Source organism: Oncorhynchus nerka, linkage group LG17 (genome assembly GCF_034236695.1).
Source record: "Oncorhynchus nerka isolate Pitt River linkage group LG17, Oner_Uvic_2.0, whole genome shotgun sequence".
Classification (NCBI taxonomy): domain Eukaryota; kingdom Metazoa; phylum Chordata; class Actinopteri; order Salmoniformes; family Salmonidae; genus Oncorhynchus; species Oncorhynchus nerka.
In genome coordinates, this window is record NC_088412.1 from 9,943,794 (window position 1) to 9,971,776 (window position 27,983).

The 27,983-nt window shown below is 41.5% G+C and overlaps 1 protein-coding gene across 1 annotated transcript; it reads right to left on the reverse strand.

Annotated features, from left to right (window-relative positions):
- Window positions 1-18,145: 18,145 nt before the first annotated feature.
- Window positions 18,146-27,725, reverse strand: gnb5a (guanine nucleotide binding protein (G protein), beta 5a). The gene is made up of 11 exons (XM_065002947.1): window positions 27,520-27,725; window positions 25,005-25,141; window positions 24,438-24,479; window positions 23,092-23,168; window positions 22,167-22,299; window positions 21,393-21,536; window positions 20,864-20,955; window positions 20,661-20,709; window positions 20,155-20,251; window positions 19,742-19,908; window positions 18,146-18,794 (listed from the first exon to the last, which is right to left on the reverse strand). Exons 1-11 carry the CDS (start codon window positions 27,653-27,655, stop codon window positions 18,783-18,785), a joined length of 1,086 nt encoding a protein of 361 aa, XP_064859019.1. The 5' UTR covers window positions 27,656-27,725; the 3' UTR covers window positions 18,146-18,782.
- Between the last annotated feature and the right edge of the window lie 258 nt (window positions 27,726-27,983).

Consider the following 27,983-nt stretch of genomic DNA (forward strand, 5'->3'; position numbering starts at 1 on the left):
AAGTTTTGTGCAATTCTCTCGGTGTGAGGACTGTTGTTGAAAATGAGTGGACGATGGTGAAGAAAAATTTAGTAAAAAAAGGGGTAAGATTTGAAATGAACAGCAGTTTATGGTTGGAGTGCGATTCATAGGCAAGGATGTTTTTATTTTGGATGACCCGTTTGCAGTCTCGAAGATGGTGAAGGACAAATTGGGTAAAGTGGAATCGGTCAGAGTGACCAGGGGCGGTATGATGTTGTGTATTGAAAGCGCAAAAGGAGAAAACTCTGTGGCTCTACAAAATGTTGACGTATGATGTGGAAAGATATGAGTAGGTCACCGGTTAAATGTGTCATCTCTGGTGTCTCGTTGGACACATAGGCTGTGGTTAAATGTGTCATCGCTGGTGTCTCGTTGGACACATAGGCTGTGGTTAAATGTGTCATCTCTGGTGTCTTGGACACATAGGCTGTGTGGTTAAATGTGTCATCTCTGGTGTCTCGTTGGACAAAGAGGCTGTGGTTAAATGTGTCATCTCTGGTGTCTCGTTGGACACAGGCTGTGTGTTTAAATGTGTCATCGCTGGTGTCTCGTTGGACACAGGCTGTGTGGTTAAATGTGTCATCGCTGGTGTCTCGTTGGACACAGGCTGTGTGGTTAAATGTGTCATCTCTGGTGTCTTGGACACATAGGCTGTGTGGTTAAATGTGTCATCGCTGGTGTCTCGTTGGACACAGGCTGTGTGGTTAAATGTGTCATCGCTGGTGTCTCGTTGGACACAGGCTGTGTGGTTAAATGTGTCATCTCTGGTGTCTTGGACACATAGGCTGTGTGGTTAAATGTGTCATCGCTGGTGTCTCGTTGGACACATAGGCTGTGTGGTTAAATGTGTCATCGCTGGTGTCTCGTTGGACACAGGCTGTGTGGTTAAATGTGTCATCGCTGGTGTCTCGTTGGACACAGGCTGTGTGGTTAAATGTGTCATCTCTGGTGTCTTGGACACATAGGCTGTGTGGTTAAATGTGTCATCGCTGGTGTCTCGTTGGACACATAGGCTGTGTGGTTAAATGTGTCATCGCTGGTGTCTCGTTGGACACATAGGCTGTGTGGTTAAATGTGTCATCTCTGGTGTCTCGTTGGTCACATAGGCTGTGTGGTTAAATGTGTCATCTGTGTGGTTTAGGGATATCGTTCCAGGAGTGGTAAATGGTAAATGCACGTCGCTTGAATTGAATGATGGACGGAAAGAAGGAGCGAAGCCTATCGGTTTTACTGTTTGATGAAGTGGTTCTCCTGTCTTATGTAAAACTTGGGTATGTGAGATATGAGGTGAGACCATATATTGTACAGAAGCCGCTGCAGAGGTACAATTGTAAAAAGTTTGGACACGTGGTGGCAAGTGTTTGTCGAAGGAATAAATACGTGGTAGTTGAAGAGTCGGATGAAGCATGTTGCTGTAATGGTGATGGGAATCACGTTCCCGAGTTCCCGGAGTTCCCTGTAAGGATGAAGGAGGTGTAGTAGCTGGGATCAGGGCTATCCAGCAGATCTCCTATGTGGAACACAGGAGGTTGGTGGCAGCTAAATTGGGGAGAACGGACTCAAGGTAATGACTGGAGCGTCATTAGTGGAATGTTATTAAATGCATCAAACACACATGGTTTCCATGGTTTCCATGTGTTTGATGCCATTCCATTTGCTCCGTTCCAGACATTATTATGAGCCGTTCTCCCCTCCTGTGATATTAGAGGCAGTGAAAATATCTGAAGGAGTAAGTAGAGGGGATGGTGGTAGATGTCCCACAGTCTGCTGTTCAGCTAGTAGGATCCTGACACACTGACAGTGAAGACACGTGGACTTCACATTTCAGATCAGGCATCTCAATTCTGTGTTTCCTTGGGCGTCCATTTTATAAATTTAAGAGGAGTTTACAGCGCAAGGGATAAATTGCACTAGTCAAACTATTTTCTTTTTAAATCGAAGAAGCTGGACATCATTGTGAAGGCGGCAAACAGATTTCTGGATCTTCAGGACTTTACAGACAAAATGTTCTAGGGAGTATTGAATGAAGAGGTTCCCACCTCCCAGGTTCCTGAGCCTGTGTAGGGATCTGAATATACATTTAAATCTGACAGAAGGAGTACAGGTTTTTGTTTTTGTTTGAAATTCAGGGTAGTAGTGTGAATTTGGTTATTGTTTCTGGTAATTAGCATGAATTTGTTCCTCCAAAACATATTTTGTTTTTGAGGTATTTTTTACCATCCCGTACAGTAGGTGGCAATCTTTAAGTCGTTCCACAGATTTTCAATGGGGTTCAAGTCTGGGCTTTGGCTGGGCCACTCAAGGACTTACACATTCTTGTTTTGCAGCCATTCCAGCGTTCCTTTGGCTGTATGCTTAGGGTCATTGTCCTGTTGGAAAATAAATCTTCACCCCAGTCTAAGGTCGTTTGCACTCTGAAACAGGTTCTCATCAAGGAATTGCCTGTATTTGGCTCCATTCATTGTTCCCTCTATCCTTACCAGTCTCCCTGTCCCAGCTGCTGAAAAGCATCCCCATAGAATGAGGCTGCCACCACCATGCTTCACAATAGGGATGTGGTTAGACGTGTGATGGGTTGTGCCTGCTTTTCTCCAGACATAGCGCTAGGCATTAAAGGCCAAAGAGTTACATTTTTGTCTCATCAGATCACAGAATCTTTTGGCTTATGCACTCAGTCTTTCTGCAAACTCCAGCTGTGCTGACATGTGCCTTTTTCTCAAGTGGGGCTTCTGTCTGGCTACTCTCCCATTAAGCCCAGATTGGTGAATTGCTGTAGAGACTTGTTTTTCTGGCAGGTTCTCCTATTTCAGCCAAGGAACGCTGAAGTTCTGTTAGAGTGATCATTTGGTTCTTGGTCACCTCCCTGACCAAGATCATTCTTGGCCGGTTGCTCAGTTTGATCGGACGGCCAGCTTTAGGCAGAATCTAGTTAGTTCCATATTTCTTCCATTTCCCAAATGATGGAGACCACTGTGCTCTTGGAGACGTTCAACACTCTAGAAATTCCCCAGATATCTGACTCATCACAATTCTATCTCTGAGATCAACAGACAGTTCCTTGGACTTCATGGTATAGTTTCTGCTCTTGACATTAACTTCTTCTTTGTGAATACTTAAGTAAATTAGATTCTGTATTTAATTTTCTATATATTTGCAAAAATATCTAAACATGGTTTTCACTTTTTCATAATGGTGTATTGTGTGTAGATGGATGGTGGGGGGGGTATATTTAATCCATTTTGAATTCCGGCTGTAACAAAACAAAATGAGGAATAAGTCAAAGGGTATGAACACTTTCTGAAGACACTGTATATATTTATATTCCGACCTCTGACATTGCTCGTTCTGATATTTCTTCATTTATTTTCTGGATTATGTGTGTATTGCTTTTTTTATTGCTAGTTATTACTGCACTGTCAGCGCTAGAAACAAACATTCTGCCTCAACTGTGATACCATCTGTGTACGTGACCAATCAACTGTGATACCATCTGTGTACGTGACCAATAAACTGTGATACCATCTGTGTACGTGACCAATAAACTGTGATACCATCTGTGTACGCGACCAATCAACTGTGATACCATCTGTGTACGTGACCAATAAACTGTGATACCATCTGTGTACGTGACCAATAAACTGTGATACCATCTGTGTACGTGACCAATAAACTGTGATACCATCTGTGTACGTGACCAATCAACTGTGATACCATCTGTGCCTTTTTGACCAATAAACTGTGATACCATCTGTGTACGCGACCAATAAACTGTGATACCATCTGTGTACGTGACCAATCAACTGTGATACCATCTGTGTACGTGACCAATAAACTGTGATACCATCTGTGTACGCGACCAATCAACTGTGATACCATCTGTGTACGTGACCAATAAACTGTGATACCATCTGTGTACGTGACCAATAAACTGTGATACCATCTGTGTACGCGACCAATCAACTGTGATACCATCTGTGTACGTGACCAATCAACTGTGATACCATCTGTGTACGCGACCAATAAACTGTGATACCATCTGTGTACGTGACCAATCAACTGTGATACCATCTGTGTAGTGACCAATAAACTGTGATACCATCTGTATAGTTTCGTGACCAATAAACTGTGATACCATCTGTGTACGTGACCAATCAACTGTGATACCATCTGTGTATATACCAATCAACTGTGATACCATCTGTGTACGTGACCAATCAACTGTGATACCATCTGTGTACGTGACCAATAAACTGTGATACCATCTGTGTACGTGACCAATAAACTGTGATACCATCTGTGTACGTGACCAATAAACTGTGAAACCATCTGTGTACTTGACCAATAAACTGTGATACCATCTGTGTACGTGACCAATCAACTGTGATACCATCTGTGTATTTCTTACCAATAAACTGTGATACCATCTGTGTACGTGACCAATCAACTGTGATACCATCTGTGTAGCGACCAATAAACTGTGATACCATCTGTGCGTGACCAATCAACTGTGATACCATCTGTGTACGCGACCAATAAACTGTGATACCATCTGTGTACGTGACCAATCAACTGTGATACCATCTGTGTACGCGACCAATAAACTGTGATACCATCTGTGTACGTGACCAATAAACTGTGATACCATCTGTGTACGCGACCAATAAACTGTGATACCATCTGTGTACGTGACCAATCAACTGTGATACCATCTGTGTACGCGACCAATAAACTGTGATACCATCTGTGTACGTGACCAATCAACTGTGATACCATCTGTGTACGTGACCAATAAACTGTGATACCATCTGTGTACGTGACCAATAAACTGTGATCGCCTGCATTGTGAGGCTCTATTGTTTGACCCAGGTGAATGTGACAAAGACGTGACTGAAACAGGAACCAACTTTTCCGCAATTAGTGTATACAGTGAATATGTACAATTGAATGTGATTTGAGGCCCTCTCTCTCTCACTAATTGACTGTACAATGTACACACATACACTGCGTGTACAAAACATTATGAACACCTGCTGTTTCCATGACAGACTGACCAGGTGACTCCAGGTGAAAGCTATGATCCCTTATTGATGTCACTTGTTAAATACACGTGAATCAGTGTATATAAAGGTGAGGAGACCGGTTAAAGAAGGATTTGGAAGCCTTTTGAGACGTGGATGGTGTACTGTATATTGTCATTGTGTGATATGGGGGTTGGAGACATTTTGACTTCGACATTATAAAGAAAAACTTTTATAAACTACGGCAACACTGCCATGTTGCTACGGCAACACTACCATGTTGCACGGAGCCTTACTGTTGGAAAACCACTTCAGTGTCCGAAGTTCGGCTGTCCCAAATTCACCTCCACCGACTTCACTCTGCGACTTGTCAACAGTCGGTTGCTTTCAACTTACCCCTGTAAAGAATTGCTATTATGCAGGAGACCAACCTACTGCTAAATACATGGCTATTGCATTGTTATAACTGAAACAACACATAGCAACGTATTTTCACAGTAAAGACTGTGGGGTCCCCTACAGGATAGCTCCCACATTACACACATAATCTCCCTTTTAACCGAACACTGTGTGCCCAAAGAAGATTCTACGATGACGGACAGACAACTGAGCCAATGGCGGAAGACTACAGACTACAACCAGCTGAACCAATCCGGAGATCCGATCTTCCTAGAGTCAACCTACTTTCTGTGACGTATATAAGGGCTGTGCTGACTGTTTACTCGCTCTCTGCCTGCTGTTCCAACACGAACTAACGGAAGAGCCGTATTTACGTGTACCAGATATTCTCACTCTGAAATAAACTGTCGCTTGTCGTACAATTTTAACACCTGGTCTGAATCGATCCTTAACCGGCTCACCCTTCTAATATCCTTTTATCAACAGAACTTGGTAGCGAGAGGATGGTTTAATAACGGTCCGGTCGAAGTGAGTTGATTGGGTGTGAGAAGGAGAGTGACGGAAGGACGGTTCCAAAAAAGACGGGTGAAAGAAATTCGGGGGAGGACAATAATTCTGCTCAACTCGGGAAACTGATCTAAAAGGTGCACCATAAACAAGGTAAGCAAAACCTGTTAAATCAAACTTTGCATATTGTCGTATAGTCTGTCTAAATTCTGATCAGTATTTCCGAGTAAGTATGAATTCTTGTGTAAATTTATAATTTGCTGACGAGTCAAAGAACAGTAGAGTGAACATATGTGGTACAAACCGGCGACGGCCGGGTGATTAAATCATTGATGAGATATCAGTAAGGGGATAGCTAATTACTATTCATTAAATCTGGCGCCGAGGGGATAAATTGTAATTTTGTCCCGTGACCCGGTCAGCGCAGTCTGATAGCTTTCAATGATGAGGGATCACTTTTGAGGCCTGTAGTTCCGATAGGGGTCAAAGATAATTCTGATAGGGGTCGGACATGTGTAATTATTAGTTCCGATAGGGGTCAGAGATAATTTTGATAGGGGTCGGACATGTGTGTATTAATTCTGATAGGGGTCAGCACGATAGAGATTAGGGATAGATATCAGTAAGGGGATAGCTAATTACTATTCATTAAACCTGGCGCCGAGGGATTTTTTTTAAATTTTGTCCCGCGACTCGGTCGAAGTCCAGTCTGATAAGAGGTCCAATGATAAAGATAAGCTGATAGGGGTCAGAGAGATAACGTGTATTTGTAACTGTTCATATTAAAATGTAATGTGGTTGTAATCGTCTCCATTAAGATTGTTGATGGTTGGAGAGACAGAGAGAGAGAGAGAGAACTCAAGAAGGGTTATTGGATAAATCCGAAAATTCTGTGTTGTATGTAAACTTCCATGTTGTATGTATCTATAACTTCTGTGTAAAATGTATAATCAGGAACAAAATGACTGATGTATAATTGAAATAAGATCTGAATATAATATTTAATATTGCGACTATATAGTCGAATAGATCCCTTGGTTGCGCGCTCCACGAAAGCTATACCAACCCAATCGTTTTTCTCGAACTGAATATACAAGGAAAAGCTCAGAGATAAGACAGAGCATGTGCAGCAGTGTCTCTTCGAGTACATCGTGGGTATTAATCAACGTCGGGCGAAGTATATGCTAACTATATTCAGATAGAAGGAGAGAATTCCGATTAAAACTACGATTAAATTCCGATTGAATTAAATAAAATCACGATTAAAAATTCACAATGGCGACCCCCAATACTCCAAAGCTGAGGTTTAATGAGTTCCTAGAACAAAAAATATAATATAGATCAGGGGGAAAGAAACAATGGAAGCACTTGAAGAAAGTTTGGGAGGGATTAAAGCTAAAATGGACACAGGAAGGTCATTTAGGAGGGGAACCGCCATCCGCAGTTCAGCTGAAAACAATGGAATGTGGGTTAAGAGAGAAAGAGGCAGAAAAGAACTAAATTCACGTATTTAAGAAAGAAGGGTCAGATACGAAGGGAGCGAGACTAATGAGAATCCTAATTGAGGGAAAACTTTGGGCGTTTAAATTAGTGCTATTTTCTGTTGTTCAGATGCCGGAGTAACAAATACAGATAACTGTAAATTGGGTCTATTTGCGGAGAATCTCAGTTCCATAGCATTGGTGGTTCAGTGGTGGAGTTCTCGCCTGCCACGTGGGAGGCCGGGGTTCGGTTCCCAGCTGAGGTGTAAAGAGTAGATATATATGTCTGAGTTTTTGGTTTTAATTAAACTAATTGTTTTGCAGAGAAAGTTATAGTCACTAGTATTGGTATAAGATATAAACTGAACGTTTTAAATAGTTTGTTTGGTTCAAATTGAAAGACTAATTCATTCAACTTAATATAAGAACAGAGATTTTGATGCAAGGCGATGTCTGTTCACTAAATAATTTGTTGGGAATAATACATTGGGAAAAGAGTCGTAATTAAAATGCTAATTCAAAGACGAGACAGTAACTTAAATCAAATTAATTCTGAATAATAACGGGGGAACAATTACGATAGATTTGTGTCCATCGAAATGTTTTTATAAGATTAGCGAATTGAGAGATGTTGATTGATGTTGTAAACTCTAATTCAGGATTCAACAGATGTGATAAATTAGGTTTGGTTTATCGAACCCGAAATACTGTTGTTGCAGACAGCCAACCATTATTTACAATGAGTTGAAAATCGTTGCGAAATGAGTCAAGATTGAGCGCTTGTTGATGACATCACTCGCGAGGTTTCCGTCGCCACGGAAATGATGTCTTGACTGGGGGTGACAGAGAAAATGGTTAGTGTCCTTTAGAAGGAGGTGCGGGCATTAATGTTGAGTCACTTTTCAGAAGTTGATAAACATTTCGAAATACATTTTTTTTTAAAAGAGTATGTAAATCGTCAGGAAAGATGCTAAAAAACTAGCAGCTGATTCGCTGGGTGGGTATCATTGATTTGTGGCGTTTATTTGGACTGTAATTGGGCGGTGAGAGAGAGGGATTGGATGTCTGAGTCATAAAACATCGTGATGGTGGATTCTGATGGTTGTTGATTCTTGGTTTGATCGTTTGAATAGCACCAGTGAATTTGAGCACTGTTTCCATTATGTGGAACGGTGTCAGGGTATTAATGGTGAAAAGCAACCTCTATGGTAAAACATAATTGTACATGTTTCGGTAAACTAGCGAGGTTGAATTTGGTTATTTGAACATTTCCCTTGATACGTAGACATACGTAACAGGGGCAAGTTGTTTTTCCTTGAGGAACACGCAGATGGTGTTTTGTTTTATTGAGATGTAAATGTGAGTTGAAGGAGCCAAGGGAAAATACGTTATTTTTATTAAATATCAGGGATTATAATCTTGGGGAGAATGAGGCCATAAACGACCAAATTGGAAAGGCCTGGAAGTTTTGATTAATCATTAAGGTTTGCAAATATATACACATAAAACATTTGTTAGGACTATTTGTTTTGGTGGAAAGGTATTTTAAAGAGACACGCTCAAATATGGAACTTTATGAGTTTTTATTTTATGAGTTTTAAATTACACAAGTGAATTTGGATTTTAAGGATAAAGGGTTCTTTAATATGTCTAGTGTAGTATAGAACTTGACTATAAAAGGGTGGGTTGACTCATGGACCTTATCATGACTGTCTTCTAGGGTCTGATCAGCCTTAGGGGAGAGTCATTGGTATAATGAATGAGGTAATATTGAGTTACTAGTTTTAAGGTAAATTCATTATAAAGGAGTTTAGGTTAGGAGGTTAGGATAGGAGATATATTAAGCCAATAGGGCAGGGAATTACATAGAAAAATAAGTTTCAGTTCTTAGGGGTGATAAATTACTGTAGATAAGGAATTCTGCACTCTGCAACATATATTAAATTCATGTTATTGTCAGATAGAATACTGAGGGTCCTTGAAGGAAGGATTTTGATATGATAAGCATTTGTTTTGATTTTTTTTTTTTGACCATTAGGGGTTAAAAAAAGAAAAAAAAGAAATAGTATTAAATTTAACAGGTATATAGGACATCTGTGATGATTTAGGATTATTGTTAGGTTGATTAAGGAAATGTAAGGAATTTAGAGATTGACACTCATTGACACTCATTTTAGATAAAGTCAAACAGTTAGAAGCTTAGTGGTATTTGAGAAATATGAGAGAAAGGGTTTAAATTGGTAAATATATATTTAAGAAAATATATAAGTAGCGCAGATAGTTCTTAAGTAGATAAGAAACTTGACAGGGAATTGGTACTGGATTGACGCCCAAGGGAGAATTGGACATGTGGAAAACTAAAAGGGGCTCCTTCATGATGATGTCAGACATAAGGATAATATACTAATCTTACCTAAGTCATTATTTAGAGTAGGTAAGGTTGATACCTGGGCAGAGTCAGGTATCAAAAGGGGGATGGGTAAATTGTGGTCTAGGATAGGATGGGGCTTATTGGATAAGAAACTAATAAAAAAAAAATATGTAAGCTAACAATTGGGAATAGAAGTTAAAGATAAAATCAGATAAAACATATGAGAAATTGTTTGTTAACCAAGCCTGTATGTCCAGGATTTTATGCATTACAGGTGAACTACAGGTGAAGTCACTCAATCCAGTCCCCAGAGGCTTGGGGACCATAGAAGACCCCTGGTGACAGCTAGCTGAAAGAGCTACCCAGATTCATATCGCACGGCGGAAGGGTAAGACACTTTTTTCACTGTCGGACAATAAACAGAGTTCGGGAGAAGAACTGGAATTAACAGAATTCCGGGGGCCAACTCTCGAATGAAGTAACCCTACCTGTCCTATCACCCCTGTTTTTGTTCATAGAAGTGAAGATGTGTCTGGCTCTGGCTAAGTGATGTGTATTTTGTTCCAAAATAGGCATAAGAGATCCCTAGATCTGGGTAGACAAGAAGTTAGAGTAGAGGTTACATGATAACCGACTTCGGACAGTTCTAGGATTGGAGAAGAGGGTATCCTTATAGCATGGGGGATCCCACAAGGGTGGATAGGTTTTCCATGATATGGGGAAACCTGGGAGCAATGTTGAACTTTGTAAAGGTGATGAAATCCTACTAACCATCAAAACTATTAAGCTCTCTGATGCAGGAACTCACACCCTCGGACTACAAAGGACGAGGACAGACATGATGGGTGTTCTTTCTATTAAGGTACTGCCAAGACCAGAGGTAACCGGACACACTCCTCTACCACCACTGTGTTAAAAATACCATTCAGGTAATTAATGTTAGAGACTATTCGGCTATGGATCAATTAGGAACTGAGACTGGTTTTGATAGTAGGGACAATTTGTGGCTGTCTTATATGAGGTACACAGCTAAAACCCTGAGAAGAAAGGACTGCATTATTTGTAGTTATGCTAGACCTGTTCTGGCTACACACCCATTTGCAGTAGGAGAAGGAGAGGGGTGGTTGTGTATTCTGAGAAGTTTTTACCAGGTTAAGCCCAATTCAACCCTCTGTTCCTCTTTGAGCCTTGTGTTTCCTGCAGTACCTCCTCATCGGGCCTCTTGGGGTGTTGAGGCATATGGGGCCAATTACGAGTGCATCACGGGTACAGGTAATGGCATTGATTATGGGAGATTGCCTGAAGCTGATTGCAGGAGTAACATAACCATTAATTCCACTTGGCCAGTTACAGGCCTAAACCAAACTAGTGGTCTGGGTGATGTGGGTTGGATGTGTGGAGCCAAAAGAGTGCTGAGACCCATTCTTAGAGGAGAATGGCAAGGTACGTGTGGTCTGACCAGTTTGATAATTCCACTGACCATTGTTGATGTTGTTGCTGAACAGCTGCTGAGTTCTGTAACCAGGGGACCTGAAAACATTCCATCCCATGGGAGACATAGATGTAGTGCTCCATGGACAGAGGATGTAGTTGACATACACACTAACCTGTTGGGAGTGCCAGTGGGGATTCCTCATGAGTTTCAGGCCTTGGGTAGGAATGATGGACTCTGGCACTTACTACCTACTATGGGTCTAGCCATAGTGGATGCTAGACAGACTGCATGGATTAATTATATCTACTATAATCAACAGCGTTTTGTGAATTACTCCCGTGATGCACTCACTAGTATGTCTGAACAGCTTGAGGCCACATTTGGGGTTTCCAGACAGAATAGACTTGCCTTGGATATGCTTCTTGCCAGTCAGGGGGACGTCTGCAAGATGTTCGGTAAACAATGTTGCATGTATATTCCTAATACCAGTCCAGATGGTGGTATGTCTAAGGCGGGGTTGATGCACTATCTGCTAAGATGAGGTCCACAGGGGGGGTGGAGGAGTCTGTTCTCTTGGCCTGGTTTGGTAAGTGCACTGGTAGGATGGTTACTGGATTTCTGACCCTAATTCTTGTATTATTTGTTATTGATGTGATGTGCTGCTTGCATCATACCGTGTTTTGAGAAGTCTGTTACAGATGTGGTGAGGGCTTCAGGCATGATGCCTTTGCTTGATGCTCCAGTTGGCGATGCCGATACGGACGCATGCTTTCAGGGGAGGATGGGACTGACTGATGATGACACATGGTTTGGAGTCCCTGGGTGGCAAGGAGCCCACCTGGTACAGGATAGGATTAGCTGAGAGGACCAGATGGTTTCTAATAATTCTTTACTCTGTTTTCCATGACCAAAGTTTTATCCTACATCTTACATGTCAATAACAATAAAGTTTTATCCTGTTTTTGATAAGTGACACCCTTGGGGGGAACAAAAGCATACAACAAAGGCATATATATAACTTGTTATTAGTAATAAACTTTTTATTATTTTCATGAAATGCTATGACTGCTGAAATAAAGGATAATTGAGTGACACCCTAGCAGGAGTCAAAAGGGGGACCTAAATTTCACACTATTTTATTTTGTTCTGTTTTTGAATGAGCTGTTCTCTTTTGACATGAAGGTAGTTTAAACTTTGTAACTGTCATATGATTCATTGCTGAGTTTTTGTTCACACACTTGGGGTTATTTTACATTATAGCCATTACCATATATATGATTGAATATTATCTGCTGTTGCCTTGTGTGGATGTATGTATGTGTTATGCTACCTAGCTGATTTGAAACATTGTTAAAAGTATCAGGGCCATGGAACTTTCTCATGCTGGAAAAATACAGAAGGAAGGGCACATTCAGAGCGTGGGGTTGCGAGAACAAGCGGTCTTTTTGGTTAGATAACAGGAGCCAGGTGCGAGATAACGGTATGGAGCATGAGACCCATCTCAGTTTTTGCAGCAATTTTAGGACGGGGATCCAGTTGCTTTTATTGATTAAGCTTCTCCATTGTATGTCGTGTCCCATCTGGGATGGGAAGAGGGGGAAATTATTTTTCTTTGTGGGCCATTTCCGGATAGACATACCTAGTTTAGGATATTTTTCCTTTTTGGATTATGTCTTCGTTTTTGCTTGGAGTAATGTATCTGGACTATATCACATCTCTTAGGAGATGTGAAGAGAGGGTATCACAACTTTTTCCTGCTGGAAAAAGTTGGCTAATGTGGACAATAATTTTTACTTTTATTTTGAGCTGTTCTCCGCTCTGTTAAATGAGGGTTGTAAGTTCCTAGGTGGCTGGTAGCCAACTTAGTACATAGTGGGATTGAATGGAGAACATGATGGTAATACATAAATATCTATTTCTGTTTAATACCGTGCCTTATTTCATAGTCCTTTGGGAGAAGTTTCTCTTTGTGTCTGGATCTAGTTAGGTTGTGTCACGTCTCTGGTGAGACGTGAAGAGAGGGTTTTGTAAAGAATTGCTATTATGCAGGAGACCAACCTACTGCTAAATACATGGCTATTGCATTGTTATAACTGAGACAACACATAGCAACGTATTTTCACAGTAAAGCCTGTGGGGTCCCCTACAGGATAGCTCCCACATTACACACATAATCTCCCTTTTAACCGAACACTGTGTGCCCGAAGAAGATTCTACGATGACGGACAGACAACTGAGCCAATGGCGGAAGACTACAGACTACAACCAGCTGAACCAATCCGGAGATCCGATCTTCCTAGAGTCAACCTACTTTCTGTGACGTATATAAGGGCTGTGCTGACTGTTTACTCGCTCTCTGCCTGCTGTTCCAACACGAACTAACGGAAGAGCCGTATTTACGTGTACCAGATATTCTCACTCTGAAATAAACTGTCGCTTGTCGTACAATTTTAACACCTGGTCTGAATCGATCACCCTTCTAATATCCTTTTATCAACACCCCTCAAACAAGAACAATATGTATTTTATTCCAAAGGAAATCCAACGATGGACCTTTAAGCATTTTATACAATTTACTTTAAAATGGGCAACCACAACAACATGAATAAAGAAACAACTAATGCTGTATTACCTTGGTGTAGTATAGGTGAATAGACAGCATAGAATGCGACAAGCTGACCAATTGAAAAGGTGAACTATTTTACTATTATGGGGCTTTCTGATTTTGCTGTTGTTTACTCGTGTTGTTGTTGTTGTTGCCTGAGGAAAATGTTTAATGTGGACAACAAATTTTAATTTCAGATATTATTGGAGGCAGAATTGACTTAACCAAAAGTACCGGGGCTAAGCTCCACCTGTGCTTTGTCTGGGTCGAGGGCGGCCCCTGCATGACAGGCATTGTTACATCAAAAAGGGCTGCCTAAGTATGGTTCCCAATCAGAGACAACGATAGACCGCTGTCCCTGATTGAGAACCATACCCGGCCAAAAACATAGAAATAGAAAAAACATAGAAACACAAAACAGAATGCCCACCCCACATCACACCCTGACCTAACCAAATAGAGAAATAAAACGTCTCTCTAAGGTTTAGGGCGTGACAAATACCAAGATACAGTGGGGCAAAAAAGTATTTAGTCAGCCACCAATTGTGCAAGTTCTCCCACTTAGAAAGATGAGAGAGGCCTGTCATTTTCATCATAGGTACACTTCAACTATGACAGACAAAATGAGAAAAACAATCCAGAAAATCACATTGTAGGATTTTTAATGAATTTATTTGCAAATTATGGTGGAAAATAAGCATTTTGTCACCTATAAACAATCAAGATTTCTGGACATGTAACTTATTCTTTAAGAGGCTCCTCTGTTCTCCACTCATTACCTGTATTAATGGCACCTGTTTGGACTTGTTATCAGTATAAAAGACACCTGTCCACAACCACAAACAGTCACACTCCAAACTCCACTGGCCAAGACCAAAGAGCTGTCAAAGGACAGTGATTCCACTTCTAGTTTTTTTCTACAACACTTAAATTGTCTAATCAATCATGGACATCATTGACATATAGTATGTCAAAACATATTATGCGTTTGTATTTTTGTATTTACTTCAAATCACAGACAAATCCCAAATAAGGGAACTACAACAACATAATTTTTTTTTAAACGCAAAATTGATATTATTTTGTATATACACTAAACTATAATATAATAATTACACAACATTATCCAAATACGATCATCAGAACAATTGCATGAACAGGAATACATAAGTCTAAGAATTTAAATAAGTGAGTACCTACTGAAACTGCATATGAGGACTCACAATGGGGAGAAACCATTTCAGTGCAAAGACTGTGTGACAAATCACAAAGTGTTGTGTAATCATGTGAACATCATGTTAGCTAAGTGTTATCTTGTGTCTGTCATCTGAACATCATGTTATCTAGTGTCTGTCATCTGAACATCATGTGAACATCATGTTATCTAGTGTCTGTCATCTGAACATCATCTGAACATCATCTTAGCTAGGTGTTATCTAGTGTCTGTCATGTGAACATCATGTTATCTAGGTGTTATCTAGTGTCTGTCATGTGAACATCATGTTAGCTAGTGTCTGTCATGTGAACATCATGTTAGCTAGGTGTTATCTAGTGTCTGTCTTCTGAACATCATGTTAGCTAGGTGTTATCTAGTGTCTGTCTTCTGAACATCATGTTAGCTAGGTGTTATCTAGTCTCTGTCATGTGAACATCATGTTAGCTAGGTGTTATCTAGTGTCTGTCTTCTGAACATCATGTTAGCTAGGTGTTATCTAGTGTCTGTCATGTGAACATCATGTTAGTTAGGTGTTATCTAGTGTCTGTCATCTGAACATCATGTTATCTAGTGTCTGTCATGTGAACATCATGTTATCTAGTGTCTGTCATGTGAACATCATGTTAGCTAGGTGTTATCTAGTGTCTGTCATCTGAACATCATGTTAGCTAGGTGTTATCTAGTGTCTGTCATGTGAACATCATGTTAGCTAGGTGTTATCTAGTGTCTGTCATCTGAACATCATGTTAGCTAGGTGTTATCTAGTGTCTGTCTTCTGAACATCATGTTAGCTAGGTGTTATCTAGTGTCTGTCATGTGAACATCATGTTAGCTAGGTGTTATCTAGTGTCTGTCATCTGAACAGCATGTTATCTAGTGTCTGTCATGTGAACATCATGTTATCTAGTGTCTGTCATGTGAACATCATGTTAGCTAGGTGTTATCTAGTGTCTGTCATCTGAACATCATGTTATCTAGTGTCTGTCATCTGAACATCATGTTAGCTAGGTGTTATCTAGTGTCTGTCATCTGAACATCATGTTAGCTAGTGTCTGTCTTCTGAACATCATGTTAGCTAGGTGTTATCTAGTGTCTGTCATGTGAACATCATGTGAACATCATGTTATCTAGTGTCTGTCATCTGAACATCATGTTATCTAGTGTCTGTCATGTGAACATCATGTTAGCTAGTGTCTGTCATGTGAACATCATGTTAGCTAGGTGTTATCTAGTGTCTGTCATGTGAACATCATGTTATCTAGGTGTTATCTAGTGTCTGTCATGTGAACATCATGTTATCTAGTGTCTGTCATGTGAACATCATGTTATCTAGTGTCTGTCATGTGAACATCATGTTAGCTAGGTGTTATCTAGTGTCTGTCATCTGAACATCATGTTAGCTAAGTGTTATCTAGTGTCTGTCATCTGAACATCATGTTATCTAGTGTCTGTCATGTGAACATCATGTTAGCTAGGTGTTATCTAGTGTCTGTCATCTGAACATCATGTTATCTAGTGTCTGTCATGTGAACATCATGTTAGCTAGTGTCTGTCATGTGAACATCATGTTAGCTAGTGTCTGTCATCTGAACATCATGTTAGCTAGGTGTTATCTAGTGTCTGTCATGTGAACATCATGTTATCTAGTGTCTGTCATCTGAACATCATGTTATCTAGTGTCTGTCATGTGAACATCATGTTAGCTAGGTGTTATCTAGTGTCTGTCATGTGAACATCATGTTAGCTAGTGTCTGTCATCTGAACATCATGTTATCTAGTGTCTGTCATCTGAACATCATGTTAGCTAGGTGTTATCTAGTGTCTGTCATGTGAACATCATGTTAGCTAGGTGTTATCTAGTGTCTGTCATCTGAACATCATGTTATCTAGTGTCTGTCATGTGAACATCATGTTAGCTAGGTGTTATCTAGTGTCTGTCTTCTGAACATCATGTTAGCTAGGTGTTATCTAGTGTCTGTCATCTGAACATCATGTTAGCATCATGTTATCTAGTGTCTGTCATCTGAACATCATGTTATCTAGTGTCTGTCATGTGAACATCATGTTAGCTAGTGTCTGTCATCATCATGTTAGCTAGTGTCTGTCATCTGAACATCATGTTAGCTAGGTGTTATCTAGTCTGTCATGAACATCATGTTATCTAGTGTCTGTCATGTGAACTAGTGTCTGTCATCTGAACATCATGTTAGCTAGGTGTTATCTAGTGTCTGTCTTCTGAACATCATGTTATCTAGGTGTTATATAGTGTCTGTCTTCTGAACATCATGTTATCTAGGTGTTATCTAGTGTCTGTCTTCTGAACATCATGTTATCTAGTGTCTGTCATGTGAACATCATGTTAGCTAGGTGTTATCTAGTGTCTGTCTTGTGAACATCATGTTAGCTAGTGTCTGTCATGTGAACATCATGTTAGCTAGGTGTTATCTAGTGTCTGTCATCTGAACATCATGTTATCTAGTGTCTGTCATCTGAACATCATGTTATCTAGTGTCTGTCATGTGAACATCATGTTAGCTAGGTGTTATCTAGTGTCTGTCATGTGAACATCATGTTATCTAGTGTCTGTCATCTGAACATCATGTTATCTAGTGTCTGTCATGTGAACATCATGTTAGCTAGGTGTTATCTAGTGTCTGTCATCTAGTGTCTGAAACATCATGTTAGCTAGGTGTTATCTAATGTCTGTCATCTGAACATCATGTTAGCTAGGTGTTATCTGAACATCATGTTATCTAGAACATCATCTAGTGTCTGTCAGAACATCATGTTAGCTAGTGTCTGTCATGTGAACATCATGTTATCTAGCGTCTGTCATCTGAACATCATGTTATCTAGTGTCTGTCATCTGAACATCATGTTATCTAGTGTCTGTCATCTGAACATCATGTTAGCTAGGTGTTATCTAGTGTCTGTCTTCTGAACATCATGTTATCTAGTGTCTGTCATCTGAACATCATGTTAGCTAGGTGTTATCTAGTGTCTGTCATCTGAACATCATGTTAGCTAGGTGTTATCTAGTGTCTGTCATGTGAACATCATGTTATCTAGTGTCTGTCATCATGTTAGCTAGGTAGTTTATTAGGTTACAGATTAAATAAATGAACTTCACTGTCTCATGAAAGTGCACGGTGATGAGCTTGATGCTACTTTCCAATAAATATCGAGGGTCTTATTCTGGTGACATGTTAAAATATTCTCGCTCTTATCCATAATAATCTCATCCCGTAAACTAGCCTAACCGCACTGTATCCGCGACGCACTGTATCCGCGATCTGAGGAGACACATTTGCTATTTAACGCAAGTTTCATTTGTTGTTGTTGTTGTCGTTGTCGTTGTAACAAAACAAATCAGTAGAGTTGAAAATAAGACGGAAACACATTGAACTGTAGATTTTATTTATTCAGTACATGAAAACTTAAGCTAAAAAGTACATAGTGTGCACTACGTCATCACGCACTAATTTATTTTATTTTTTATCCATCCAAGTCAATTTGGCGGAAACACCCCTGGTGGGGAAAATGGGTATATTTTCTTCATGCGGATTTTTTGAATATTCGCATTGAAAAATCTGTCGCCATAGTTTATGACGTCTATGATTGTACTCAAGCAGAGTGGAACATCTCTTATGTACAACTGGCTCGATCTATCTACCACGGAATTCACTTTTCACCGTGTTTTCCCCCTCTTCTGTGTCATTTTCCTCTTCTTTAAGCCCAGATCTAAAATTGAAAAATAGAAATATAAAATTACTGAAATGTTTTTTTTTTAAATGGACAATTACATAAATTATGGACCAAAAGTAATAAATGATGCTGTTCTAATGAAATAGAATGGAGAGGGCACGGGCATCAGTGAAAGACAAAAAGACGAAGAAGAAGAAACTAGGATAAGACAAACATTAGCAGGTGTTACAGGTTCTAGGTTGGTTAGCATGTTAGCTTTAGCACACTGATTGGAGTCACCTCGTTAGTCAGGATGTGTTTCACCTGTGCTGGCCCAGAGAGTGATCTCGTTAGTCAGGATGAGTTTCACCTGTGCTGGAACCAGCTGGTCGTTAGGACCCGCTGGCCCAGTGCATCAGCTAGAGAGGATATGTTGGTAAAGCTACACCCTCACATTAGAGCTTCCACTTTAGTTAGCCAAAAATAGTTTTGTTTTTTCCCCTTGTTTGTTTGGCTCCATATTCATTTTACTCCCTATCCTTAATTGGAGTGGGTTGCTTTCCTTTAGTTTTACCTCTGAGGTAAATGTTGTGCTTATTCATTGTGTGTGTCTTTTATAACCCTCTTATTAGTTGCGTGCCAACTTTCGGTGGGTGTCTTTCAGAACCCCTTTTGAAATCTATTTCTGTTTTAGATGTGAAAGTGACTTTCTGTGAATGTGCAACATTTTGTGTGTGGTCCTTTTGGGAATATAACCCAGGTGATAACCCCTATCCCTCACCCTGAGAGTGTGGTCCTTTTGGGAATATAACCCAGGTGATAACCCCTATCCCTCACCCTGAGAGTGTGGTCCTTTTGGGAATATAACCCAGGTGATAACCCCTATCCCTCACCCTGAGAGTGTGGTCCTTTTGGGAATATAACCCAGGTGATAACCCCCCTCACCCTGAGAGTGTGGTCCTCACCCTGACCCTGAGTGTGGTCCCATGACCCCTATCCCTCACCCTGAGAGTGTGGTCCCATGACCCCGAGCAGAAGGCCGTTCCGTCAGGAGACAGACGCAGAGTGCTGACACGGTTCTCGTGTCCAAACAGGATGGACACCCTCGTCCCCTTCAAGACATCCCACACGTTGATGGTGTAGTCGTTGTAGCCACCGAACAGTAGCCGGCCTGGAGAAGAGAAAACATGTCCTCTTTCAACCAATAGAAACGTAACACATCATTTTTGATGAGAAGGTTCATGTGAAAGTAAGCTATTCTTATTCAACAGCAAATAACATGAATTTAATTTAGTGCAAATCATTATGGGTTTAATTAGTGAAATTGATCAGTGAAATCATATGTTTTATGTGGCGAGTAGAATAAGGGCTTTATTCGCTATGGATTGACTCGATCCCTAAGGGTATTGCGTCTTACCACTGAGAGAGAAGTCAACACTGGAGGCACCAAATATGATGCTCTCTTTGGAATAAATGGCCACTTCTCTGTCTGCCCTCAGGTCATAGAGACGACACTGAAACAAACAATGCTTGTTAATGTTTAGATTTCTTTTTTTTCCGCAAATGGGGTAAATTATTATTATTATTTTCTACGAAGAAATGACTTCATGAACTTTGACATAGAAAGGCAACATGTGATCAACATGCGATCAACATGCGATCAACATGCGATCACCATGCGATCAACATGCGATCAACATGCGATCACCATGCGATCAACATGCGATCAACATGCGATCAACATGCGATCAACATGCGATCACCATGCGATCACCATGCGATCAACATGCGATCAACATGCGATCACCATGCGATCAACATGCGATCAACATGCGATCAACATGCGATCACCATGCGATCAACATGCGATCAACATGCGATCAACATGCGATCAAGCAGTAAATGATATGGATGATGCCTTACTGTAGCGTCATCGGAGCCTGAGGCAAATGCATCTCCACTGGGGTAGTACCTGATGCCAAGGCAGGAGACAAACGCCAGGTAATATAAGAAACCCACGCAAACGGGAGGGTAGAGTACTCCCACTTAACATTTAATACATGTCACTGTCAGTGTTGACAAGTGCTATAAGTCGCTTTGAATAAAGTCATATCTTGTGACCTCACCTGACGCTGTTGATGTCTGATTCGTGGGTTTCGAAGGACTGGATGCACTGGCCTGAGCGCATGTCCCATACATTGGCCTTCTTGTCACAGCCCTGCATGAGACACACATAAGAGGATTCTGGATTCACACATTAATGCTGACCTCACAAAAGAGGGTTTAACCTCAAGGCCATTTCAGGGTTAAATAAAAGTAGAATATAATCAACATTATGTAAAATGCAACACAGTCTCTCTGCAGTCTGGACCACACATGCCCCCTAGAGGCAAGGGAGGGAATCTCAAGCCCGCAACTATTTCATCACTATGGTGTCCTTTCATCTGTTTCCGTTTATCATTTAAAATCTATCTCTTGGAATAAAATAAAATAAAAATATGAAAGGAATGTTGTATATTTTTTTTGTATATATATTTTTTTTTAAGTGAAAAGAGGAGGGAGAAAGAAGGCTTATAGGAGCAGTCAGGCTGGGTTTTTTTCTCTCACAATTTGTCATTGTGAGACTAAGTGAAATACTACTAGTTGTCTCCTCACTCCAGAGACGAAGGTGTTGCCGGTCTCAGAAGGAGCTAGGTCGAGACATAGAACATCGGCGGCGTGTCCATGGAAACTCTGTAACAGCTGACCACTCTCCACATCCCATAATGCACAGGTTCCGTCTCCGCTCGACGTCAGGATCTGGAAGACAAGGGGTTCGTCACAAACTGCATCTTGGGATCGCAACACAATACTAACTGCCACTGAGTCATCCATTGAATGTCAATGAAAATTAGACTTAAGGTTAGGATTCACCCCATAAATCTACATCCAGGACTGGTTTCACAAACCCTATATTAGTCTAATTTCAGGACTAAAAATAATTGTCACTGCAGGTTCTATATTGAATACGTCAGGGAAAACAGCTCCCAGAGAGCAAAGTACAACCACACTACTACCAATAGCAGGGTCAGAGTGAAACCATTGTTCAGAATTCAGAATTCTCTGACACGGACCCATAAATAGAAGAGTCTTGGCCGAGGCTAAAGCATGTGTCTAACTATATCCAATGGGGAACATTTGACTGTTGTGAATTATTAAACAAGCGTAGAAGTTCTTTCCAAGTACAGTACAGTATGACAGGCTGTGATTTCCCATAACTTATCTGCTATAGGAAAGTCAACTGATTTAGCAGTATTCAAGTAACTCAATGAGTTATAGAAAGGAACGAATACAGAAACCTTGATAAAGACGATAACAAAATATACAAATGTACAACAAATAATCATTACATCAGACGAAGGAAGAAGATGAAGAGGTGTCTCGTCTAACCTGCATGTCTGAGTTGGTGAAGCTACAGGCAGATAAGTAGTTGGTGTGCATGGCGACAGACTTCTTCTTCGCTGCCAGGTTCTCATTCTTGTCCAAGGACAGAGGGTACACAGAGCACTTGTTGTCCAGACCACTGAAATCCAATCAATCGATCAATCAAATTTGATTTATAACGTTTTTAACGTCAACAGTTGTGTGTTACAGTAACCGGGCATAGACCCCAAAGGGGAGGAGAAGCACAGTGGCACAGTGGAGAAACGGAGCGTCTGGGTGGAGTACAGGGACTTACCCACAGGCTACTGCACACCCAGGAGTATAGGGACTTACCCACAGGCTACTGCACACCCAGGAGTATAGGGACTTACCCACAGGCTACTGTACATCCAGAGGGGGCGTAGGCACAGGCTACTGCACACCCAGGAGTATAGGGACTTACCCACAGGCTACTGCACACCCAGGAGTATAGGGACTTACCCACAGGCTACTGCACATCCAGGAGTATAGGGACTTACCCACAGGCTACTGCACTCCCAGGAGTATAGGGACTTACCCACAGGCTACTGCACACCCAGGAGTATAGGGACTTACCCACAGGCTACTGCACACCCAGGAGTATAGGGACTTACCCACAGGCTACTGCACATCCAGAGGGGGCGTAGGCACAGGCTACTGCACACCCAGGAGTATAGGGACTTACCCACAGGCTACTGCACACCCAGGAGTATAGGGACTTACCCACAGGCTACTGCACACCCAGGAGTATAGGGACTTACCCACAGGCTACTGCACATCCAGGAGTATAGGGACTTACCCACAGGCTACTGCACACCCAGGAGTATAGGGACTTACCCACAGGCTACTGCACATCCAGGAGTATAGGGACTTACCCACAGGCTACTGCACACCCAGGAGTATAGGGACTTACCCACAGGCTACTGCACATCCAGAGGGGGCGTAGGCACAGGCCATCACCCAGGTGCACGGCATGGTCACCGCGTGCTCCTAGAGGACACCACATTATAAAGGTACAATCAGCAATATAACATCATGGTCACCGCATGCTCCTAGAGGACACCACATTATAAAGGTACAATCAGCAATATAACATCATGGTCACCGCATGCTCCTAGAGGACACCACATTATAAAGGTACAATCAGCAATATAACATCATGGTCACCGCGTGCTCCTAGAGGACACCACATTATAAAGGTACAATTAGCAATATAACATCATGGTCACCGCGTGCTCCTAGAGGACACCACATTATAAAGGTACAATCAGCAATATAACATCATGGTCACCGCGTGCTCCTAGAGGACACCACATTATAAAGGTACAATCAGCAATATAACATCATGGTCACCACGTGCTCCTAGAAAATAATTGTCATGTTTGAGGGCATAAGTATTCATCAAGGCGCCGAGGCGCCGAATCTCTGATCTTAATCACACAATAGTTATTTTGTATGCAAAGGTGATTTGATCAGTGATTCTGCACAACTGCAATGTTATCCATCTCAAATACACGAGGGAGACTTCAACACCATGACATCATCAAACTCAGTGGGGAAACTTCCTGCTTACAGAAATAAGCAACCACAACAACAACAACAACAGAATTCAAATCTGCCAAGGAAATATTGTGTCTTCTTATTCCCAATGTTGGCACGCTACTAAGGAAAGGCTTAAAATAAAACTTGCTATGAAAACCATTGTCTGCGGCCCAGACGGCAACGATAACAAATGTGCTTCCGGGACTGTGTTTGTTATGTAATTGTGAGATGCAGGACTCCCTCGCAAAAGAGACCTTGGTTTAAATGGGATTCAAATGTCAAATAAATACAAATATAGTGCACTACTTTTGACTAGGGTCAATAGGGCACTAGTCAAAAAGTAGTGCACTATGTAGGGAATAGGGCGCCATTAGGAACGTACACTAAATATAAGCTCAAAGAACTACAGAAGTCTTACTATTTCTCCAACCAGTCAATTCTATAGCCTTTATTTTATCTTTATTTAACTAGGCAAGTCAGTTAAGAACAAATTCTTATTTTCAATGACGGCCTAGGAACAGTGGGTTAACTGCCTGTTCAGGGGCAGTACGACAGATTTGTACCTTGTCAGCTCGGGGATTTGAACTTGCAACCTTCCGGTTACTAGTCCAACGCTCTAACCACTAGGCTACCCTGCTGCCCCTAACCACTAGGCTACCCTGCCGCCCCAGGCTACCCTGCCGTACTGTTTATGGAGGGAGAAGAAAGATTCCCTACCTTGTTAGTGGTGAAGGCATCCCATACAATCACTTTCCCATCCTGAAGATAAGTTCAAAAAAAGATAAAAACATTAGAAGTAGCACACAAGCGTAAGATTCTCTACATTTCCAACAAAATATGGCATTCATTTGATAACCACTGAAAGCAGTGCATATTAGCTGAAACAAACCCCCCCACCCACCATAAGTATATCAAGGGTGACGACTGCATGAATGCATCTGTTTAGGAGGACCTTACCAAACCTCAAATTCCCCGATGACAAGTTTACAATCCATTTCAGGACCATAGACAGTGACCGCCTGGAGTGACGACTGGCATGAATGCATCTGTTTAGGAGGACCTGATGACAAGTTTACAATCCATTTCAGGACCATAGACAGTGACCGCCTGGAGTGACGACTGCATGAATGCATCTGTTTAGGAGGACCTTACCAAACCTCAAATTCCCCGATGACAAGTTTACAATCCATTTCAGGACCATGGACAGTGACCGCCTGGAGTGACGACTGCATGAATGCATCTGTTTAGGACTTCAGGAAAATTGTACAATAATCCAACACTCACCTGTGATGAGCTGACGATCCTCCTCTTGTCCTTACACCAGTCCATGCAGAGAACTTTGTTGCCATGTCCCTTCAGAGTACGCCGGGTCTTCATGATAAACTGGCCCAGTCCATCCACTTTCTCTGCCACCTGGTGTACTGTAGTAGGGACCAAGATCCTATGTTACTGTACTGTAGTAGGGACCAAGATCCTAGGTTAGTGTACTGTAGTAGGGACCAAGATCCTATGTTAGGGTACTGTTGTAGGGACCAAGATCCTACGTTAGTGTACTGTAGTAGGGACCAAGATCCTATGTTACTGTACTGTAGTAGGGACCAAGATCCTAGGTTAGTGTACTGTTGTAGGGACCAAGATCCTATGTTAGGGTACTGTAGTAGGGACCAAGATCCTATGTTACTGTACTGTAGTAGGGACCAAGATCCTATGTTAGGGTACTGTTGTAGGGACCAAGATCCTACGTTAGTGTACTGTAGTAGGGACCAAGATCCTACGTTAGTGTACTGTAGTAGGGACCAAGATCCTAGGTTAGTGTACTGTTGTAGGGATTAGGGACCAAGATCCTAGGTTAGTGTACTGTAGTAGGGACCAAGATCCTATGTTACTGTACTGTAGTAGGGACCAAGATCCTAGGTTAGTGTACTGTTGTAGGGACCAAGATCCTACGTTAGTGTACTGTAGTAGGGACCAAGATCCTAGGTTAGTGTACTGTTGTAGGGATTAGGGACCAAGATCCTAGGTTAGTGTACTGTAGTAGGGACCAAGATCCTATGTTACTGTACTGTAGTAGGGACCAAGATCCTAGGTTAGGGTACTGTTGTAGGGACCAAGATCCTACGTTAGTGTACTGTTGTAGGGACCAAGATCCTAGGTTAGTGTACTGTTGTAGGGACCAAGATCCTACGTTAGTGTACTGTTGTAGGGACCAAGATCCTACGTTAGTGTACTGTTGTAGAGACCAAGATCCTACATTAGTGTACTGTAGTAGGGACCAAGATCCTACGTTAGTGGACTGTAGTAGGGATTAGGGACCAAGATCCTAGGTTAGTGTACTGTAGTAGGGACCAAGATCCTACGTTAGTGTACTGTAGTAGGGACCAAGATCCTACGTTAGTGGACTGTAGTAGGGATTAGGGACCAAGATCCTAGGTTACTGTACTGTTGTAGGGACCAAGATCCTAGGTTAGTGTACTGTAGTAGGGCCCAAGATCCTACGTTAGTGTACTGTAGTAGGGACCAAGATCCTAGGTTAGTGTACTGTAGTAGGGACCAAGATCCTACGTTAGTGTACTGTAGTAGGGACCAAGATCCTACGTTAGTGGACTGTAGTAGGGATTAGGGACCAAGATCCTAGGTTACTGTACTGTTGTAGGGACCAAGATCCTAGGTTAGTGTACTGTAGTAGGGACCAAGATCCTACGTTAGTGTACTGTAGTAGGGACCAAGATCCTAGGTTAGTGTACTGTAGTAGGGACCAAGATCCTACGTTAGTGTACTGTAGTAGGGACCAAGATCCTACGTTAGTGTACTGTTGTAGGGACCAAGATCCTATGTTAGTGTACTGTAGTAGGGACCAAGATCCTAGGTTAGTGTACTGTTGTAGGGACCAAGATCCTATGTTAGTGTACTGTAGTAGGGACCAAGATCCTAGGTTAGTGTACTGTTGTAGGGATTAGGGACCAAGATCCTAGGTTAGTGTACTGTAGTAGGGACCAATATCCTACATTAGTGTACTGTTGCAGGGACCAAGATCCTACTTTAAAGTGGTACATTATGGACCAATATCCGACATTAGGGCATTGTTGTAGGGGATCAATCTAATGTTGCAATCAAATGGGGATCAATCTAACTAATCTAGAGTGGTACATTATAGGGGACTAGCATTAGCTATCGTTAGTGTACTGTTGTTATAGGGACGAAAATCCCGACGTTTGCCTGTGTTTACCGTAATCCATCTCATCGTGTTGGGGATGAACGTGCAGTAAACGGTTAGAGATGTTCCATTAATCTCTCTGATCTCAACCAGATCGACCAGCCAAGCATAAATGACGGATGAATATGAATAATGGTACAAACCGCCATCTGGGCTAGGCTATAATAAAACGGTGCTTTTGAGTGTCAATGGAAAATACAAGGATAAATCTCAACCACAGCCTAGGCTATATGTGTAACTGCAGATGGAAATGGACACATAGTCATTCTATGCATCTTGTCATCTGAACAAATCCGACAAGTACAAAAAATAAAACATGGACGAGCAAATGGCTACAAATAAACCATTTACAAATTATGCAAAAGAATAATGCATTTTCTTCAAATGACCGATTCAATGCACTGTGGCCTAATAATAGCAATATGACAAATTCACAATATATATCTATTATATATATATATATATATATATATTCTAATATTATGGTCGTGTTTACATGTCATGCAATCGTATTTGGAAGGCAGATTATGTTTTCATTCGCGGGGCCTTCCCTTCCCATCTCCTCTCATTTTCAGCACCACTCACGTTCGACATCGTGCAGTTTCGCTCTTTCGTCCTCCAGCTTCGTTTTCAACGTATCCGATTCTGCTTTTAGGTTAGTGAGAGTCTCATTCGGTTGAATCTCCTGTGTAGCCATTTCAGGGTTTATGGAAAATCTCATATATTCCCGTTGTCAGGGCAGCGTCGCGGCGGCAAAAAGGTTCTTTGCAAACTGAAGGCTCGCAGCTGATTCAGCTGTCATGACGTCAGATAAAAGATGATCTCTCAGTTTTCTAGTAGGGAAGCTGCCTCTAGTAGGGAAGCTGCCTCAAGTAGGGAAGCTGCCTCTAATAGGGAAGCTGCCTCTAGTAGGGAAGCTGCTTCTGGTAGGGAAGCTGCCTCTAGTAGGGAAACTGCCTCTATTAGTAGGGAAGCTGCCTCTAGTAGGGAAGCTGCCTCTAGTAGGGAAGCTACCTCTAGTAGGGAAGCTGCCTCTAGTAGTAGGGAAG